This window comes from Melanostigma gelatinosum (genome assembly GCF_949748355.1).
Source record: "Melanostigma gelatinosum genome assembly, chromosome: 7".
Classification (NCBI taxonomy): domain Eukaryota; kingdom Metazoa; phylum Chordata; class Actinopteri; order Perciformes; family Zoarcidae; genus Melanostigma; species Melanostigma gelatinosum.
Window position 1 is genome coordinate 22,653,895 of NC_136640.1, and position 19,864 is coordinate 22,673,758.

General features: G+C 42.3%; 1 protein-coding gene across 1 annotated transcript in view; it reads right to left on the reverse strand.

Moving 5' to 3' along the window:
- dnah2 (dynein, axonemal, heavy chain 2) overlaps positions 1–19,864 on the reverse strand; it is a gene marked incomplete at both ends in the record, with an annotated part of 53,230 nt that overhangs the window by 30,540 nt on the left and 2,826 nt on the right. The window contains 29 exons of the mRNA XM_079272307.1: positions 20–240; positions 1,075–1,213; positions 1,383–1,563; positions 2,236–2,312; positions 3,033–3,189; positions 3,644–3,747; positions 4,212–4,373; positions 4,654–4,817; positions 7,602–7,767; positions 8,183–8,339; positions 8,549–8,749; positions 9,033–9,225; positions 9,438–9,582; positions 10,309–10,497; positions 11,238–11,367; positions 11,871–11,980; positions 12,286–12,442; positions 12,948–13,094; positions 13,419–13,612; positions 13,810–13,992; positions 14,402–14,531; positions 16,045–16,250; positions 16,517–16,604; positions 17,143–17,300; positions 17,741–17,932; positions 18,116–18,354; positions 18,629–18,649; positions 18,745–18,855; positions 19,594–19,822. Coding sequence (XP_079128433.1) covers positions 20–240; positions 1,075–1,213; positions 1,383–1,563; positions 2,236–2,312; positions 3,033–3,189; positions 3,644–3,747; positions 4,212–4,373; positions 4,654–4,817; positions 7,602–7,767; positions 8,183–8,339; positions 8,549–8,749; positions 9,033–9,225; positions 9,438–9,582; positions 10,309–10,497; positions 11,238–11,367; positions 11,871–11,980; positions 12,286–12,442; positions 12,948–13,094; positions 13,419–13,612; positions 13,810–13,992; positions 14,402–14,531; positions 16,045–16,250; positions 16,517–16,604; positions 17,143–17,300; positions 17,741–17,932; positions 18,116–18,354; positions 18,629–18,649; positions 18,745–18,855; positions 19,594–19,822 — 4,551 coding nt within the window. The remainder of the gene's footprint in view (positions 1–19; positions 241–1,074; positions 1,214–1,382; positions 1,564–2,235; positions 2,313–3,032; positions 3,190–3,643; positions 3,748–4,211; positions 4,374–4,653; positions 4,818–7,601; positions 7,768–8,182; positions 8,340–8,548; positions 8,750–9,032; positions 9,226–9,437; positions 9,583–10,308; positions 10,498–11,237; positions 11,368–11,870; positions 11,981–12,285; positions 12,443–12,947; positions 13,095–13,418; positions 13,613–13,809; positions 13,993–14,401; positions 14,532–16,044; positions 16,251–16,516; positions 16,605–17,142; positions 17,301–17,740; positions 17,933–18,115; positions 18,355–18,628; positions 18,650–18,744; positions 18,856–19,593; positions 19,823–19,864) is intronic.

A 19,864-nucleotide genomic window follows, 5' to 3' on the forward strand; every position in this document is an offset into this window, starting at 1 on the left:
TGGTCATTTTTGCATTTACTGCCTTTTCAATGCGCAGCCTCTTGATGTTGTCGAAACACTTCTTCAGGTGGGGTTGAATGGCTTCTGGGTTCTGTGACTGCCCCAGGATCTCCAGCACATCCTCATTCGACAGGAAATAAAACCTTGGGAAGATCTGCCTCTTGGTCTCCAGGTACATGTCCAGGGCCTTCTGAATCTCCTCCAGCTTGGAACTCATCACTGACAGCTTCCCAGGCAAGCCTGACAGACAGAGGAGAGACTGTTTGAAGAGTTTATTCTATATATATTAGGGGCGTAACGGTTCACAAAATCCACGGTTGGGTTGGGTACGATACAGTGGAGCCACGGTTCGGTACGTTTCGGTACAGTAGAAAACTATAAATGCCAGAGAAATGTACTTGATTTTAAAATATATTTATTCATTACAACTAACATCATAAAGTTATTCTTTGACTTTGAACAATGATGGAACTATACCTGAGTGACCCGTCTTCTGGGGTGTCTTCTTAGCAACACATAAGCATAAAAAACTAAAACTGCTCCTTACTGTTATGTAGTATTGTTACTTACATCTTGTATTGTTACTTACATCTTGCAAAAGTGATTTTTCATCTCAATGGGACTACCTGGTTAAATAAAGGTTGTTTTTTTAAATAATAAAATAATAATAATTTTCTTTTTTTCAAACGTATTCGGTTCGTCATGCGTACCGAACCGTGAGCCTCGTACCGAACGGTTCAATACGAATACGCGTACCGTTACACCCCTAATATATATATGTATATTATATATACATATATACTGTATAACACACTAAAATACTTTTCAACTATTCTTTAATCAAATAAGTTTTTTGAACATTACATCTCACACACAAACATTTCAAAATAGCTGTAGACCCATTCCAGTAAAACACTTCAGACGCAAGAAGAAAAGACATATCCACACTCAAGAACAAAACACAAGTTTAAGAAGGAATTTCATTCAAGACATATTTTCTTATTTCTACACAATGAGTACTGGAATGTGTGTACCAACATGTTCTTTAAAGCATCATCATATATGTTGTCATACCAGGGTGGTGTGTTCCCTGCAAGGCGTTTTGTGTCTTGTGGAGTTCGCGCATGACGGCCTTCCAACTTGAACTGAAGATGTCAAACTCTTTGCATTCACGAGGCAGCTGCTGCCTGATGTCCTCTCCTTGGAAAATGTTCTAGAGGGATGAAAGAAATGAAAAATGGAAAGCGACAGAGAAAGATGGCGGTATGGCAGCGGGAAGAGGTTCATTGTGACGCGAAAACTAAAACCGGAGAGCTGTGACAGAAGTGTTTTACAATGTTAATCCTGTAACATAGTAAAGTATGTGAGTGTGTTTCTCGTACCTCCAGATAGATCCACTGCCGCTGCACAGTGAGGATCATCTCGATGACTTCCAGCACCTGTGACAGCTGCCGTTCCCAGCAGTCCACCTCCCTCTCAAAGGTTTTGACAAACCGAGAAGCCTTCATTGTGGACAGCATGGACATGTTGTCCTCCAGGGCCTGGAAAACCACCTCGGTGCCCCTGACACAGAAAGAGACAGTTAAACTGCTGACGGCTGCCTGAAATGGATTCAAATGGTGACGCATTCTCACAGTGGAATAAATTCAAGTAAACATTAAAGTTATCCGTTTATTAGGTAAACCTGTACAGCTTTGTGTAATCCAATGCAGTTCTATACATTCGTATTACTGTGTGAACAATGCCAAAAAGCTTTTTGTTACATATTTTGACTGCATAACATTGAAAAGTATTTCTAATATTCACTCCCCTATTGAACATCATGAACTTTGAACTCTCTCCCTCCCTGCTTCCTCAAATATGTTAACTGTGAGCCAGTGGCTGACTGTAACCTTGCTAATATGACAGGGCCTGAGGTGTCCCTCTATTCATTTTATATGCAGCAGATGGCCAATTCTTGCTTTCACCAACCGGGCTGTCACACGCTTAACTAATTCTGCTCTGCTCACTCGTCTCTGACAACAAACAAACTCACGCACTGCTAACATATCATTCCTGCATCAGCGCCACATCTATAGAGGGATCTAGAGATGCAGGTAAATAAGAAACAATGACGACCCAAATCTATGACTATACGCTGGAGTGAGTTTCTACCATAGACTGTATAAAAGAAGGTTGCAGTTATGACTTCTTGAACCCTTCAGCCATCCCTGCCATTAAGGCTTGCTTTCTCACCTCAGCTGATAGTGACCTTTGTAAGGTTTGAAGTACAGGAAGGTTTCCTCCCATGTATTGGTAATGTCCTCCAGACCCTTGATTATCAAACACAAAGAGTAATGTTAACAGACAGAACACTTGCAGAGGAAAACATTCATATTTTTCTATTACACAAGCGTTATGATACATTGTCATGATTAGATTATCAATGACAGGAAACCATGAATCTTAGCTTGAGTTCTACTGCTCTCACATACCGTATCACAGATGGAGAATCTTTTAGAATCTAGTGTCATAAAAAGATCTTTCTTTTCTTTTTCTCCGCTCTTTTCATGCTATTCTACATCTCTTAATTCTTTATTGAATCCCTTGGAAGTATGTTTAAGGACTAACATGGCGATATACTGTATTTACAAACATGTCTGTAAAGTAAAACGTCATTTTTTATCTGTAATGTCAAAAGTAAAAGGTACAGCTAAACACCACTAAGGAGGAAGTATTTGTCTGAAACCTTTCAGTTTAAGAATCTGACAGGTTACGCGTGTGAGGAAGCTAATATTGTTTCTAAGTGCAAACTGAATGAAAGGCATAGAACAAGTGTGCACTGTGTTTCTATGTGCATTCATCTGGCCCTGAAACGTCACTGATGTGTAACACAGTAAGGAATGGAGAAGCGTTAGGGGCAATATTGAAGTTGGCAAAGGTTGAGGGGGCCTGAAAGCCTGAAAGCAGGGTGGAAAGGAGCCGGTCAAAGGCAGAAGAAGCTACAGAACTGCCCATTAGGCATTAGTCTAAACGACAAGAAGAGACTGGACCTTTTCTATGAAGCGCTCCTTGCTGGCAGCCCCAGAGATCTCACAGATTTTGTCAGTATACTCGTCAAGCTCCAGAGATATGATCTTCTCCAGGGTGAAATCAGTGCTGGTATGATCGAAAGAGCACTGCAGCTCTTCACAGATCTGCTTCCAGTGTCTGAAAGAAAGGTGGCATTGAAAGTATGGTTCGTCTTAGTCTTAAATCCCCCAGTAGGTGAGCTGAATAACAAAAGGTAAAGTTAAAGATAAGGGTAACAAAGCCAATTCGATTTATCGAACGCAAAATCACACTTCACAAATCTGGTTCAAGGGCTTTAGAATTTGCACATCCTCTATCTTTAGAGCATTAGGCCTTCGCTAACTGAGGTGCTACCATGTTACAAAAACACATGTAACAAGACTGAAGAAACTACATAAATAAGCTAATACAACGGGACTTAGCGAAAGGGTTTATGACTTTAATGCATTAACTACATGACTGCTATTTCATATTTGTGCTCCTGCCATGTCTGGTACATGGTAACTACTGCAGGACAATAGTTCCAAGATATACTGAAATGACAAGTGTTGTATGCCAAATACATATATTCTCTTTGGTTTTCATACGATACCTGTCTCTCATGGCTGGGTTCGTCAGTTCAGCAATGAGAGGGATGATCTGCTTGAACCGGTCAATCCTGTCCTTGGAGGAATCCACTATGTCCCACTCCTTATCCTGGAATCAGACAAAGATCAGGTCCTCACTACTGAGTAGTGTAAATGAAAGGTGAGAGCAGCTGAGGGCTTTATTTCAGCTGTACCTTTTGTGATATTAGCACATTATTTTGTGCATTCTAAGGGGAGGCCATAGATTTGGCTGTCACTGTAAAACGCATTTTTGGCAGAGCCTGTGGGTCTAAAGCTCAAAATATCAAATGACGCCCCCAAGGAGTTTGCTAACTTGGTATCCATTAGAAATACAAAATGTAATTCAGTGTTCTTTCGACTGAAACCACGAATAATGTCCAGCTTCTGAATTGCACAGTACTGATTACATATTGTTTTGGCATTAGTTAATAACAATCTAAACAAAACCTAAACTTACACCGGTGATATATCACAGCTAAACCGTGACTCTTACACTGTAGCACGGCGCCAATATCTGCAGCTATTCAAAAAACTATGAGTGATGGAGCTGACCTGTAGTTCTCTCTGGAGTTTGTGGAGTTTTTTAAACAAGTCCTGAGCCGTGCTGCCCATGCTCTCCGTCCGCAGCGTAGAAAGTTGTCCAACCTTCCAGATGTCCCAGTTGGCATTCCACTCCTGCGTGATCTCCCAGACCTGCTGCAGGTGGTCTAAATCCTGTACAAAACATACGGACACAAACAAACATATGAACAAACAAAAGTTCAACCATTAAAGTGTCTTGCATCACTGTGACAAAACTATTTATTTTGGAATTTCTTGCGACATTCTGGGTTTGAATTCCCGAATATTATATACTATCAAGTACTTGTAATGTTTACAAATGGCTTGCTTCATTCACCCATGTTGAGAGACAGTTTATCACGACCACAATTCCCACAACCCTCTCTGCTTTATGTTTGAGTTTATGGCCTATGAGCCTAGTGCTGTGTCAGACCTTCTCCAGCATCCGTATGCTTTTGGATGGGTGCTGCTCTGTTTCAAAGAAGCCCAACCCGTGAGCGATGGCGCTCTCTTCTTCTTTTAGAGTCTCCAGCTGGCTGCGATACCCCACTATCTCGTTTAAGGCCAACTCAGTGCTCAATGCGCTGTCAAATGGACCTGGATATGCACATGCAAAGAAGGGAGATTAAAAAAAACACATGAAAAAAGCATACTTGACAAACATACCACAGCCATACGTCCACACACTAGGACTGTCCAAAAATGATCTTCGAATATTCGTTCTTAAAGAAACACATTGGAACTGTCCGCGGCACTGCTTTGAGGTGAACTTCTTGTCAGACGCCATGTTTCTATTCATTAGTGTGCTGTCCGCAATGGACGAGGAACAGCTGATTGGTGACATTCAAATAAGGAGTTCTATAGTTCTATATCTATATAACATCATTTCACGACAAAAACATAAATAAGGTGGCAGTTGGCAAGAGGGAGATTGCCAGGGAGCAAGTATGAACCAGTTTCCTTCATGCTCTTGACTATGTATATTGTTTGTCATTTCCAGTCAATTTCACAATATAAAACGTTTTTATAGAATAAAAAATATATATATGTCATTTTTCAGATTTGAATATCTGTTTTTTACTATTAAAAATGCATATTCAGATTTAGAATATTCACTGACAGCCCTACCACACATAAAAGCACAAAAATGAAGTGCACATAATATGCAATGCATACTATTTGTTAGCCTCAGCAAGAACACACAGATTTGCATACTTATTGTGAAATTATCATACAAACCATGGAAGGCCAACAGCTCGGCCATAGAGACGGCACAAAGAATATGTGATACAAACACACTATAAGCCTTAAGAAACTAGAGATTTGTTAACCATTAGACCAGGGATTCCCAAAGTGGGGTGCGCGCACCCCTGGGGGTGCGCGAGCTGCCTCTAGGGGGTGCGCGAGAGGAAAAGTGTAATGGCGGTCTGATGGTGTAATAATATTAAATATTAAAAAAAAAATGTAATTTTAATTTAAAAACTGTCAGGTGGGACATCTGAAGCTATCAGTCGTAAAAGAGGAGAGGGACAGAGAGAGAGAGAGGAATCGGAGGCGAGGGGAACCGAGAGGTGCGTTATTGGGGAGAGACCGGGAGAAGAAATCGAGCCAGAGTCAGAGGAAGATGAGACGGCGCAGACTGGGAAAAAAAGAGGAAATATGATGAAAAGTATGTGTGTCTGGGCTTCACTTGGATTGGCAACGCAGATTTCCCAAAGCCACAGTGCGTGGTGTGCAGTGAGGTTCTGGCTAACAGTCTGAAGCTCTTATTTACGTCGCCACCTGAACACCAAGCATGCCAGTGCAAGTCAAAAGCCCCTTACATTGTTTATATCGAAATTGGAGGAGTTACAAAACAGCCAAAAACAACTGGAGTCTCATTCATGTGTTGGTCTATAAATGACGCACTACGGGCTTCATATCTGGTTACAGAATAGCGAGAAAGGGGCTACCGCACACAATCACTGAAGACGTGAGCTTGCCAGCTGCCAGAGAGATGGTGGAATGTATGATTGGGGAGAAAGAAGCAAAAAAGTTGTGCATGATCCCGGTGTCCAACAACACTGTGTCGCGCCGCATCGATGCTTTGTCCGAAGACATCCTGGCTACATTAGTCTCATTAATTGTAAATTAAATGTGATAATCTGCCTCTGAGCCTGTGCGTGTGTCCTCGCATCCGTATTGCTCTTTAAAAGTGACGCCTTGTGTCACTGAAAGTTATTGAAACTTTGTTGCAGTGTTTCAGGGCATTTTCACACCTTCAGTTCGTTTGCTTTGTTCTGATTCAGGGATTAATATGATACAATGTTGCAGTTGCTCCTTTGTTCGGTTTGTGTTCACACTGCAACATTTAACAGCGGACTAAATCTTGTAAACAAATGCCACGCGCGAGCAAACTGTTCTCTCATTGGTCCGATTCTTATGCGGCTATGAAGGCTTAAAAGGCTCTGTTGCTTCTTTTTTTTATTTTTTATTAAGGGGGGGGGGGGTGCGCGAACCCGGTCGGGATGTAGAAGGGGGTGCGCGGCCTAAAAAGTTTAGGAACCGCTGCATTAGACCATTAACCAAGATTTATTTACAAGGTATCTATCGGTAATAATACTATGTCTGTCAAGATCTTGGTTTTGGTTTTGGCCACGTGTTTGCCTCATCCCTGTCTCAATTGTTTGCCTGTACTGACTGTGTACTGAACCTGATCTGATCAGTAGAGACTGTTTTATATACACTTGATCTTGCTGTCTGGGTTGTGCTATTGAGTCCTGGTTTCCCTGTGCTTCCACGAGGCGCAACAATATCTATAAGTACCTTTGTTTGTCAGATATTCAATTCACTGTATTGGCAAAAAAAAACAAAAAACCTTCATCTTGTTTTTAAATAACCCTTATTATAGATATCATTTTCAATAAATCTAGATTAAATTGCTATCGTTATGTACAATGACATATAATATGATAGGAGTTTTAATTCATACAAGCCACTCTTATAACACCGATGTGAAGGAGGAGAAACAAAGGAAATATGGCAGTACCCCAAAACAAAAGGGGAACAGGAGCCAAAAGGAGTGGGAAAGGAACAGAGGAGATGGAGAGGAGTGAGAGATCATAATGTGGCAGGAAATGGTGTGTTCCAGTCAGGAACATTCCTTTTAATGTGGAAGGGAGCAGCTGTGAAGTTATCAATCATCAAGGGCAGAACAGATTTAATGCAGGCTCTATTGGTTCTAAATAGGCCACCCATAGATTAGTAATGGCTCACGGACAGAACGAAACTGAGAGAACGACACTAGTCTAATGTGCACACCCCATGGTGATAATGTGTATAAGTGTGTGTGTGTGAGTGTGAGTGAGAGAGAGAGAGCGAGAGAGAGAGAGAGAGTGTGACCTGTGCTGTTGAACTCCTGCACAATGGTCTTGATCTTCTTCAGGAACTCAGGGATGATACTGTTCCTAAAGGTCTCCTTCTGCTTCTGCAGCATGATGTCACTGTCAATCAGCACCTGCTGGAACCACACCCACTCCCCATTCAGCACCTCACGCATATCCTGCACCTGTTGGTGGACCCAAAAAAAAAACATAGTATTTGTTGTACGTATACAGTACCCTAACCTGACCCGCCCGCCAGATGGTTTGTGACACAGAACCATCTGAGAAGTCGACATTGGAACCTGTTTGGAAAAGGGCAGGCACTTCCAAAAAAAACACTTGGCAGGTGATTGGATGAAACCATCTGTCAATCAAACTCTTGCCGAGGTCAGTGGGGAGAAAAGCGGAAACTTTACAAGAGCAATAGAAGGCACTTTCTTTTACGAACTGAGTATTTGGGAGAGAAAACCTGAGAGCCATTACAGGGGTGCAAACGGTAAAGTCACTGTTATACAGTATACAACTTACACACACTCCTGTATCATTTACGCTGGATATGTGTATACTGTATATTTGTTTATAAATGAGGGAGGTGCTTACATCCTGTTCCACTGGGACCTCATATTTGTCCAGGATAGCAAACTGGTCATGGATGAGAGGAATCTGAGCCTCTGTCTTGGCCAAATCGCCCTGGAGAGTTTCCAAGAGCTTCATGCTCTCACCAAACTCCGCCAGTTTCTGGGGAGGTCGTCTCAGCCTAAACTCACACACAAAGAGACACAACAAAATGTTCAAATCTTTAGGGGATCAAGATCAGCTCCCTTTCCTTTTCCTTCTTCCATTAATCTTCATCTCCCCTAAAAGCCAAGAACCTCTCTTCCTCTTGGCGCCTGTCATCTCTACGCTCTGTAATAAACACATCAATTAACCTCCCGAAAAAATGAAATCATTCACTTGACTCCGCACCTGTTGGCATTGTCTTGCAGAGAGCCATGGAGTTCTTTTAGGTGGGTGCTAGTCATTTGGCTGAGCAGCTCAGTGAACTTGGTTTGCCACTCGCTGCAGAGCTGCGCCAAGGAGGACTTGATTGGTGAACAGTCCAGCGTGACAACCCAGATGTTGAGAACCGTGCCTTCCTGTTGAATGGTGTAGGCTTTTTCCGTGTACCTGGGGGAGAACAACGGACATGACACAAAAGAGGGAGATTATTGAGTCTGTATATGCTTCATTATGGTAAACAAACATGTAAACAATGTCTTGTGACGAAATAAAACAAATGTGCACTTGGGAGATTGAAACAGATAAAATGCAATTAGAGGATATGTCTGTAGAATGTGAATTGTAAAAAATAATCAGCTGCCGGGAACAACAGTTGTTGTCAAAAGGTTCATAGAAAACCTCTTAAACGGGTCAATTGAAGAATGATGTGAGTAGTATTATTGCACAGTGCCTGTGTATATCTGCATCAAAAGTAGTGACTGGTGGGTTTAGTCTCCGGTAGCGTTGTATAAAGGAGTCCTGGTTAATCTGCCAGATATCCCTGTATTTGTCCCAGGTCTTCAGGTAGGCCTGCAGTTGGCTGGCATTGGCTGTCATCCCTGCGCCAACTGCAGCCTGAATCTTCCTTATCTCCTCGTCTTGCTCTGGAGGATTAAAGAGGACCAGGGTGACAAAGGGGACAGACAGATGGACACGGTGGTAGTATACATACATACACAACTGCTCAGTAATCACTGTCTGTAATTTGCATAATTTCAAAGGACTGTATGTATACATCAGGTATTGCATTTGATCAGCACCCAGGAAAAACTGTTCAGATGTGCACATTCGTACTCTCCGAAATATATGTCCTTACCTATGTTCATGTGTATGGGATTCCCTTCTGACTGTTTGCAGGAGAGAATTTCAGGCAGCCGTTTAAATTCTGAGATGGTGTCGATGAGCCGAGGCATAATGTTCACAATCTGAGCAAGCTTTCCGAGTGTCGGGGAGAACTCGACCTGTTAAAACAGACACTCACTTTTACCCAAGATATCAAATCGCCAGCTAATCAATTGTTCATTAAACTACACTGCTGCCAGGCAAATGTACATACCTGTGTGAGTGTGTTAAATCAAGTTTGCACCAAAACAGTCATACCATGACCATGTAGCAAAGCCTTGCAGCAAGCGCAATGTGTCAATGTGAGCGTGGCAGGTGTACGTGTGTGTAAGTTTATTGTCACAATCAAGGGTTGTAATTTGTCCAACTCATTGATCGCCGCATGTGTGCATATGTTCGGGTGTGTGTGTGCGTTCTATACTATTTGATCACGACATGTAGCTATTCTCCTGTGCTATCATATTGTAAACCAGCTATTCCCAACCACTGGTTGGCCTCAGGGGTAGTGGCAAATGATTAGATTGAATTTGAAAAAAGTTTATTTTTTCCCCTTTTTTACAATTTATTTGGGAAGGTGGTCTTTAGAAACAAGAATGAGAATATCTGCTGCAAACGGTATGGCCGTCCTGTCTACACGAGAATCTCTGTTTGCAAGAGCAGCACTTAAACTAGCAGCACAACAAGACTAGTTTCATGTTTCCTACATCACTGAGCACACGCAAGATCATGTGATACAATTTTGCCTTCCGTGCAGGTCAGCACATGGAAACACATCCTAAGGTATACGGCCATATCTTATACTCACAATCACATGACCCAATTGGATTAAGACGGATTGATGGTACCTTTGGTGTGATTTGGAGGGTTGCCTGGTGCAGTGCTACTAGGACTTTGAACAAGGGATTGGGCGATGTCTTGCTGTCTCCATTGATGGCCATGGATAGCTTCTCCATGGAGTGCTTGATGCTGCTCCGAAGAGCTTGCTCTACCAAGTGGTCCACTTTCTCTGTGTAGGTTACCCAGTGCTCCTGGACCTTAAACACCATGACAAATGAACACACATGACATGGCAGTAAAAATGTGGGCTGTATCCGATAAAAATACAAAAAGCTCAATAAATCGATCGCTCAATGACAAAGGAAAGAGATCCCATAGATACAGCTGCAGATTACAATGATTGCTGTTGAGGTTTTACAAGTTGGTCCTTGAGGGAGTTTAATTCGGGACATTTTTAATTCAACTAAACTTATTTGAAAAGTATGTTTTTTTTACTAGTTTAACCGCTAGTGAAAGGCAGAATGAGTATGATTTGTTAGTTGCAGTTTGTAAACACCACACTTAAAGGTTGCCCTTCTCCACGGCTCAACAACAGAAGAAGCTCATGCCTCCTGATTGTTGTTCGGGTGCTCACCAGCAGGATAAAGGGTCTCGACAGAAACAGACACCTCCACACACTTCCATTGGGTCATGATTGTCTGCGATGATTGAAGTGACGAGAGGGAACATTTTTGTGTGGTTCTATACATTGTTTTTTAGGAAAATCCAACTCATTCCGTCTTTAAAATACTTATGTGGGTCAATGCTATTGTATCCAGCAATTGTTTAACTGCTTTATACCTCATCTCCAGAAAAAAGAGAAAACAATCTTGCTTCCCTATCCTCTCAGCTTCTACTACTACTTATAGTATATCATATAAAGTAAGCAGAGAATAATATTTATTTTTTTAACTCTGATGAAAGGCTACCAATACTGAATGAAAAACAATGCACAAACCTCAGGTCCATCATTAGAGAATATTTTGTGAATGCGGGTCATGATGTTAATAATAGTCTGGTGTGCTGAACGCAGTATTTTGAGTTGGCTCTGCTGGTGAGTCTTCTGGTCATCCTCAAACTCCAGGTTCCTAAGAATTGCAACAGGAGAAACACCCATTATGCCACCAAGAAAGGAAACAATGTGCATCACTTGGAAGCATAGGTATATTCAAAATGCTACCCATGTGCATCGCTTCAAATCAATGTCAAAAAGTGGCGAGGCTTCCTCAGTGAGCTTTCAGTATAACGCGGTTACACTGGCCTGTTAACATGTCTATTGGTTTCCTAGACCTGCACACCTGAACGGATATTACACAGAATGACAGCACAGACAAAAACACATGTCCACTGAGTAAAATAATAAATGAATAAGAAGAATGTAGTGAAGGGGAGTGATCAATTCTGAGCAATTGAAAAAAAATAAAATGTACCCACTGTTTACTGTTTTTAAAGAATATGCATTTTAAGTACATGGATATAATATTAAATGTAAGAACCATGTCATAAGACTTGTAATTATGATCTATATTTTGTGTATTTACTGTGTTAGGCATCCCATGCAATGAGGAAGTAATCAAACATCTCTTGGTACCTGTATACAGTCTTTCCATCCAGTTTAACCAGCAATGTTTCACTGATTTGGCAACAGTGGTTGAAGATGGATTGGTTGGCTGCTTTGTAACCATCGACGATCCACTTGACCTGGAGTGTAATGAAAAGGAGAAAGAAGCAACTCCTCAGTACAATTCGCTGACTGAACCAGGAATAGGTTCCAGATCTGTTGAGGATGCTTTTAGTCACTTCTGTCCTGTTCTCTGGAACTTATTGCCTGACGAAGAAAGATCTGTGAAAACTGTGTCCTTGTTCAAAAGTACACTGAGCATTTGCCAAACACATTTCTCCAGCTGTTCAGGGGATTTAATCCACACGCTGAAAACTCTCCATTCACCCACTTTTTCATCTGTACACATGTCCATATCAGAAAGGGGTGAGCTTTGTGTTACAACCTTGTTAACATGCAGGAGACATTCCTGGATGAAGTAGTTAGCAGCTCCTTTAGCAGACCACGGGAGCTTGGTCAGCCCTGGCTGAATCTTCTTATTCATGAAACCAATTTGCTCCCGGAACAGACCCAACTCGTCGGGAGACAGCATTCCAATGATCCTGATACACGCACACACATATATACAGTGTACACACACACACACACACACACACACACACACACACACACACACACACACACACACACACACACACACAAACAGGTGAGGTAAGTACTATTAGTGTGTTTTTTTTACTTCTGGAGTCTGGAGTCTGGAGTGGGCAAAATGTCATTTCAATATTTGTTTTCATTTTAAATACCCTGTGATGTCCTTTGTTACCAGCTAAGAATCAGATATTCTAATGCTTGACAGACTTGGCTTTGTGATAAAACACACATCAGTGTTTGCAGTAGGCACAGTATCGTCCAAAAAAAAAAAGAAAGATTACCACATAGCCATACACATCAGGCCCCTGATATCAGAAATCATTGTTCAGTGTTGCCTGCCTGCCTGTGTGCGTGTGCGTGTGCGTGTGCGTGTGCGTGTGTGTGTGTGTGTGTGTGTGTGTGTGTGTGTGTGTGTGTGTGTGTGTGTGTGTGTGTGTGTGTGTGTGTGTGTGTGACCTGTTGTAGTTTGTGACCAGAAGCAGTGCTCTCTCACTAAGGCATCTGATGTCCTCCCTGTCCTGGGAAATGCCAGACACACACTGGGGGATCTCATACTTTAGTCGATGCCAGTAGTGGATCTCAGAGAAAATGTTCAACAGGTTGCTGGACAAGAAAACACATTGAAGAAAAACACACAAAATAAATACAGTAATGAGCACATGCATGTGTCATGTATGTGTGCACACATTTGAGTAGAACAGTCTAAATAAATATATTGTGGAAGAGCATTTCTGTACATCCAGCTGAGGAAGAGTGTGTATTCATACCTCATGTTTGGGCATGAATGCAAAGTTACCACACAACACATTGGCTCGGGTTTGTGTGTGTCACAAGTACACAGAAAACACTATGTAAGACTGTGTGAATCGATACTTTAATGTGAATGCCTTGAGTGTCTTGTGTGCCAGTCTTGATTACGTCACCCACTTATCAAAGTTGACGTTGAGCTTGGCGGTGCTGTCCTTGCGGCGCACCATGAGTGGCTGCTCCAGTGTTTTGAGGGACTGTCCATCCAGCTTCTGGTTCCAGTCGCTGAAGCTCTTCCTCTCAATCTCGTCCAGAACCTGAACCATCTGGCTGTAGGCGAAAAACACCTTGTGGAAGTGGGCCTTCTGAAGCACCTGGAGGGGAAGGAGAGAGGACAAGTGAAGAAGAAGTCAAGGAAGGAGCTCCAGAAGGTGGGTTCACTTAAGACCATGAATGCCATCTGCTTACAGTCAACATATGGTTCTTACTACACTTCTTTACTTTGTATTGCTTATGTGATAGCGTGACTAAAAAAATAGAAGAATAGATCACTGTGTAGTGATGGACTCACCTCCATGGGTCTCGCTAAGCCTTGTCTGAGGGCCATCAACCAGTGGGCCTTGCCTGCAAACCGGGGCATATGGTCGGGGGGAGACCACGTCTTCTGGTTCAGCTCCTTGTTGACCATTTGGAGCTCGTTGTTAAAGATGTTTATCACTTCCTCCACCTTCTCTTCTGTGGTGCGCTTAATGGTCTGTGACGGACAGGATTGGACAGAAGTGAGTGAGTAGATTAATTACATGGGAGTGAGAGAAGAAAGAAGACAGGTGAAAGAGCAAAGAAAATAGAGAATGAGAGTTTGAGAATGAGCATTGTGGTAATACACTGAGACAAATATGGGGTTTCTAAACAAGCTCTAAATACAACATAACAAAGATAAACTATAAACCAAGCCTAATATGGGAAGTCTCTTTTGCTCTCAGAGCATCAAAGTGATAGAAGAGTCAGTTCTTTAACATTTACTTTGGTAACTTGAATGTTTGTGTGTGTGTGTGTGTGTGTGTGTGTGTCTGTGTGTGTGTGTGTGTGTGTGTGTGTGTGTGTGTGTGTGTGTGTGTGTGTGTGTGTGTGTGTGTGTGTGTGTGTGTGTGTGAAAGAGACACCTCTCGAGAACAGATCGGCCTAAAAATGTACAGAAGCCGAACTCCTTCCTCCACTGTGTACACCGTCTTAAACACTGAATTGATCAGGTTCAGCATCTTCATTTCCAGATCCTTCACGACTGCACGATACCTGCGTACACACACACACACACAAGAACATATCCACACATGAAAACACAAATGTGTGATAATCAGCTGATAAATGAATCAGAAGCAGACTTAAAAAGGAGCACAGACACAGTTGCAATGCTATTTCCCTCTGCCATAAGTGAAGTGGCACACATCTTGCAAACCTGCTTGCAAACCTGTACCCGCCCTGCACCGGCAAAGCTTAACATGAACTGATTGGTTACATGCAATTATCTCTAAATCAATTCAAAATGAAATTTAGGCTCAGAGCTGTTGCTGGACAGTGAGGGCAAAAGCTTGGGTCGCAGGATACTGTCAGGGCGCACAATAGCAAAATGATAAAGGTAAATAGAAACACACTGATACATACAGAGGCAGACGCAAACACCATGTCTTCAATTGATTATGTTCGCTGTAGTTTTCTTCTGCTCGGGACCAAGAAAAATCCTGAATACTTTATGTAAAGCTGGCACAGCATGTATCTTAGACAGATACACAACAACGTGGTGCTCTGTAAACTCTGCTTATCACAGCAGCACAACTGCTATGAACAAACACTTCAGATAGCGGAAGAATCCCGGAGCGCTTTGTCAAGACGGCAGCAACAGCAACACAGCACCGTCTTGTGTAGTTTTTGTCTCGACGAAAACAAGATTTATCAGGATTATTTACATGCGGAATATGTTTCTGCTAGTAGTGTAGCAGTCACTTACAATTGATTTTTCTCAATGTTTCTTTTGCATCCATGTTAATAAAGCAACTTCTGTACCGCTGCTGTTATGGTAACGTAACGTTACACCATGCGTCATCAAACGTTGTAATTCGGACAATTAATTTGTTCTGTTTACTTTAAAGGCCATCTATGAGTGAGAAATGGCTTCAACTAACATTACAGATGGTTTTTACAGTAAATCATGACAATTATTTCCCTTCCCCACACTGTGGCAAAAATACATTTGATTATCTTCGGTGCATATTACTCAAGTGATGAGATCACTCCATGTCATAACCATTTCAAGTTTTAAGCCAAGTACTTCAGTAAAGAAACTGATTCTCCAGGTCAGGGAAAGGGTTGCTCTGACATACAGTGATGGAGTTAATCCGAGTGTCACAGCAATCCTTTTGATGTGATTTCAGGTCCAATATTATTCTGATCAGGCTTCTGACATGAGAAAAATAAATATATTCCTTTTAGTAGTCATCTGACTGCTTATAGTACTTAATTTGACCCAGACAGACGTGATCACTAACAGGTTTCCACTGTACTCGCAAATCTCCAAACCCTATTTTATATTTGCTTGTTATTTTTCCTCCTAAACGTATCAGCCTCTCTTCCACCTTGCGTCAACCTTCACCTGGCTGCACCCGTTTTGAGCAAATGCCTCTGTGCACCAAAATTGCAAAGAATGTGACGGTCATGTCCATTTGTGCTTACACTTAGAAATTTGATCTTGCGTTTGCTTTACTTTTATATCTAGTCTCAGTTTGAATGTGTTAAAGAGCAATAGACCTACTGGATGAATTTATTGCTCCATGTGGTGCTCTCGACATCAAGGATGTCCTCGTCCAAAAATTGCAGTTTTTTTAGGCCACGGTCGAAGTTGTCCTCTATCTCCAGGAGGGAGCGGGTGAATTCGGGTCCCTGGCTGCTGCAGAAGCATGGCAGGGCCCTCTGCTGACCGTCCTCCCAACGGGCAAACTGATACTGGCACTCGCATATCTGAGACAAAGCAAGAGAACAATATATATCAAACAACAAACAATGCATCCTGTATCAAGACGTAAATATCCTTAATATTGTTAAAGAAGCTGAAGACTGAATGAGATCAATGTAAGTGCACAACAACACCATTTGGCATCCATTCCATTTGTGAACTACTGCCTGACAATCCTGTGTGTAATCTCTTTCGTATTGTTCTTTCAACAGCATGAATTTTCATGTACATGTGTTATTGTCTCTGTATGTGTGAGTGAGGGCAAATTCACCTCAAGCAGCTCTTTGAATCTCTGGATGGAAACATCAACCACTACAAAAAAGCTGCTTTGGTCCAGGACGCAGTCTTTTGGAGAATGCCTGACGTAAAAAGACAGAGGGGAGAAAAGAGAGAAAGACAAAGAGGAGCACAGAGAAAGGGGGGGAATGGGTGGAGAGTCGCAAACAGAAATCAAGACTCAAATGAGCAGCATGTCAGTATTTTGGAACTTGGAATTGTTAAGTGTTAAAGCAGGTTGTTACAGCAAACAGCCACCCAATCAGGCTAAGCCTCAATAAAAAACCTCCAAATCTATCAGGTTGTCTGAGATTGGTTTACTTATCGTTCTAAGTTGAAGCACGGTGGAACAGCCTTTCATTATACGTTGCACATATTTGCAACAAACATCTGAAGTCATCTCTGACCTAAACTATTTCAAATTGAGGCTTTTCTGCCTGACGATGCTCTTTAAGGTTCTATTTATTTCTGAATTGGAAACCACAATAACATTTTGCCCAACTTTACCTCAACTCAACATCAATTGAATTTTACAACAAAGGAGTGAATTACAATATTAGTAATGGGAAGATGCCCAGATGACAGTGTCTTGAGTCTCTACACAGGTGAGATTTCTCCTACTCGTGGTAAATCTGTGAGGCGTGCTGGTAAATTTCCTTCCACTGCAGGCAGCACTGGATACAGTCGTTGAGGTTCTGCTTGCTGGATAACACATAGCCCTTAAAGATCCTCTCCAGAGAGATGCTTTGGAAGCACAGGCGGTTGATCTCATTACTCATCTGCAACACAGGAGAAAACAAACACTTGTCACACATAATAAGTAGAGGGGCGACCAAGTTATAGACACTTGTATTCACGTTTACCATATGCTCATATGATGCGGTATAACAAGTCACTTTTACTTTAAACCAACATGATCTTTGATATGGACATATATAACAGTGAAGGGGTTGTCTGTTAATGCTGCTCCACTGACTTACCTGAGGTATACATGATTGCTTGTTTAAAGGACGTTGAAGTAGCGCATCAAAATCAACAACAAAATAGCTGAAATATGAATGGTGGGTTGCAGCATGTGGCTGCGTATGTGCAGCATGTTCAAGCAGTGAATGTGTGTGGGAGTTAATTAAATGAACGGAGAGACAGAGGGGGTTAATAAAAGAAACCTGGTGTGAGTACACTTCCCCCCAATTACTCTGATGCAGTGAAATGCAGGCACCTTGTGGAAGAGACCAGTGATCCTCTCCTTGGTGTTGTAGTGGAGGGAGTGGTCATAGATGATGCGAATCAGACTGACAATGTGTTGCAGTTTCGGAGCGGCTTGGCTAGGCTTTAGCCGGGCCAACTCTTCCAATGGCTCCTTCAGTACGGACAGGAAGGTCGTGTTTGATTGGGCCATCGCAGAAAATTCCTGAGCAACACAGAAGAAAGATGATAATATGAATGCTTATTATTATTACCATTATGTTTCAGTCATGGTAACAAATGATCTCATGTCAATATTTTCCAACTTTCTTGCTCGTAATGTTGCAGCAGTGAGAAGCCCTCCAGTCCGTGAGTAAGGAAACGATTCTAGACGTGAGAGTCCTAGTACCTGTATTTCCTGGGCCAGTTTGCAGAAGTCGTTCACATAGTGAGACTTGGAGAGCAGCAGGATCTCCTGGATTTGCCTGACACCAGGCTTTTGCAGTTGCTGGCTGATGTCCGACAGCTTTGCAGAGCAACTCTTCCAGAAGGCAAGCTCCTGCAGCGGGCCGCACTTTTCCCTCATCTTCATTATTTCTTGGGTACTTAGAAGCTTCTTGACCTGATCCGTCCAGTGGATCATTACAGCTAAAAACAGGAAGAACAAGTGGGTGGAAGAGAAGGGAAATGGAAATGGAGGCCGGGTGAAATAAAGAGTGGAGGACATACGGAGGGAGCAAAGAAGAGCAGAAGTTGAAATGATGTGAAAACCACTAAGTGTGACTAAAACAATGAACAAATAGGACTAATGCAGGTGAGGGGTTATGAGCCCAGTGTCTCCTTATATAAAATCTCAAAAGAGTCTGAGACACAAAGCCAATGCTGCAGTTTCTAAGTTTTTTTAAATCAGAAATGAACAGACCGTCTGACGTCTGAGTGTGCCCTTCTAGACACAGACACCCACAGAGACATATGGAAAGAGAAAGGCCCCACACCCACCCATACATACACATATAGAGAGCGCTCCCCCCGGCTTACACTCCATTCTCTGTATCAGCTTCTTGTCCTTGCTGGCCACCTCAGGTCTGCACTGTAGGGCTTCCATTGGTGTGTATAGAACAGTGTTGCCCACCTTGTTATACACAGCATCTGTTCAAAAAGAAAACAAATGGTAAAATATTACACTGCAGCACATGTAGCTCGGTGGAAATGTCATTAAGTTATGTTGGCCGTTCTGTGCACAACTGCACCAATTGACTCCAAATGCGACGTGTGTCTTTTCGGGTTTTCTACAACACCATCCTGGCATAGAGTGCCAGGTGTATATGAGGGATAAAGAAATACCTTTGTCCGTTATTTGAATGCATATGCTGTAACACAGATAACCTTCACTGTTTCTGAATCAAATAGTCTAGCGACAACAGAGAGAAGTGGGGGTCTAGAAATGTGTAAAATGCCTTTGATTCTTGGTGGACTGCCTAATAATTGTGTTGGAAAATGTGTCAGGAATATCTTATCTTTGTCTCATCCTCTGGGAAACACAATGTTTCCCTTCTAGAGGTATAGCTTTTGTCAACTACTTATCAATTAATTTATTTCTGCAGCCCTCTGGAGCTGAGTGACACATCTGTAGAAAGTGTTTTTGTTATGTGAGACAGAGAGTGAGGGACGTCTAAAACGCTTCAAAGGCATTTCATAAACACTGGCAGTGTAGATTGCTCTTTAATGACGTATTGTCGATCTCTGAAGAGTCAATGTCAAATCAGAGTGAGTAAAGCAAAGAGAACACCCTTATAGTAGTCCAGAGGTTTATTTTTAGAACTATTACCTTGTGTGGTGTCGTTCGACAGTGAATCGTCTCCCTTACTTTTCCTCTGAGGTACCCACCTGTGAGGCTGACAAGAAAGCAGTGCATCTGGTTGGTATATTCCTCCTTGATGTTCCTCTCCATGTCGGTGCTTACGGCAACTTTGGGGGCGTGCAGACAGGTCATGTCACAGAGCAGCATCTGGGTGGGGTTGCCCCCCCGCACTGTGCCAAACTTCACGGCCGCATCAAACGTCTCCGCTGTGATGATGGCTCCTGGTATGCGGCTAAAATAGGTCAGCTGCTCTACCTGCACCCATTAAAGAATTATTTAGGTGTGATGGTAATGAGG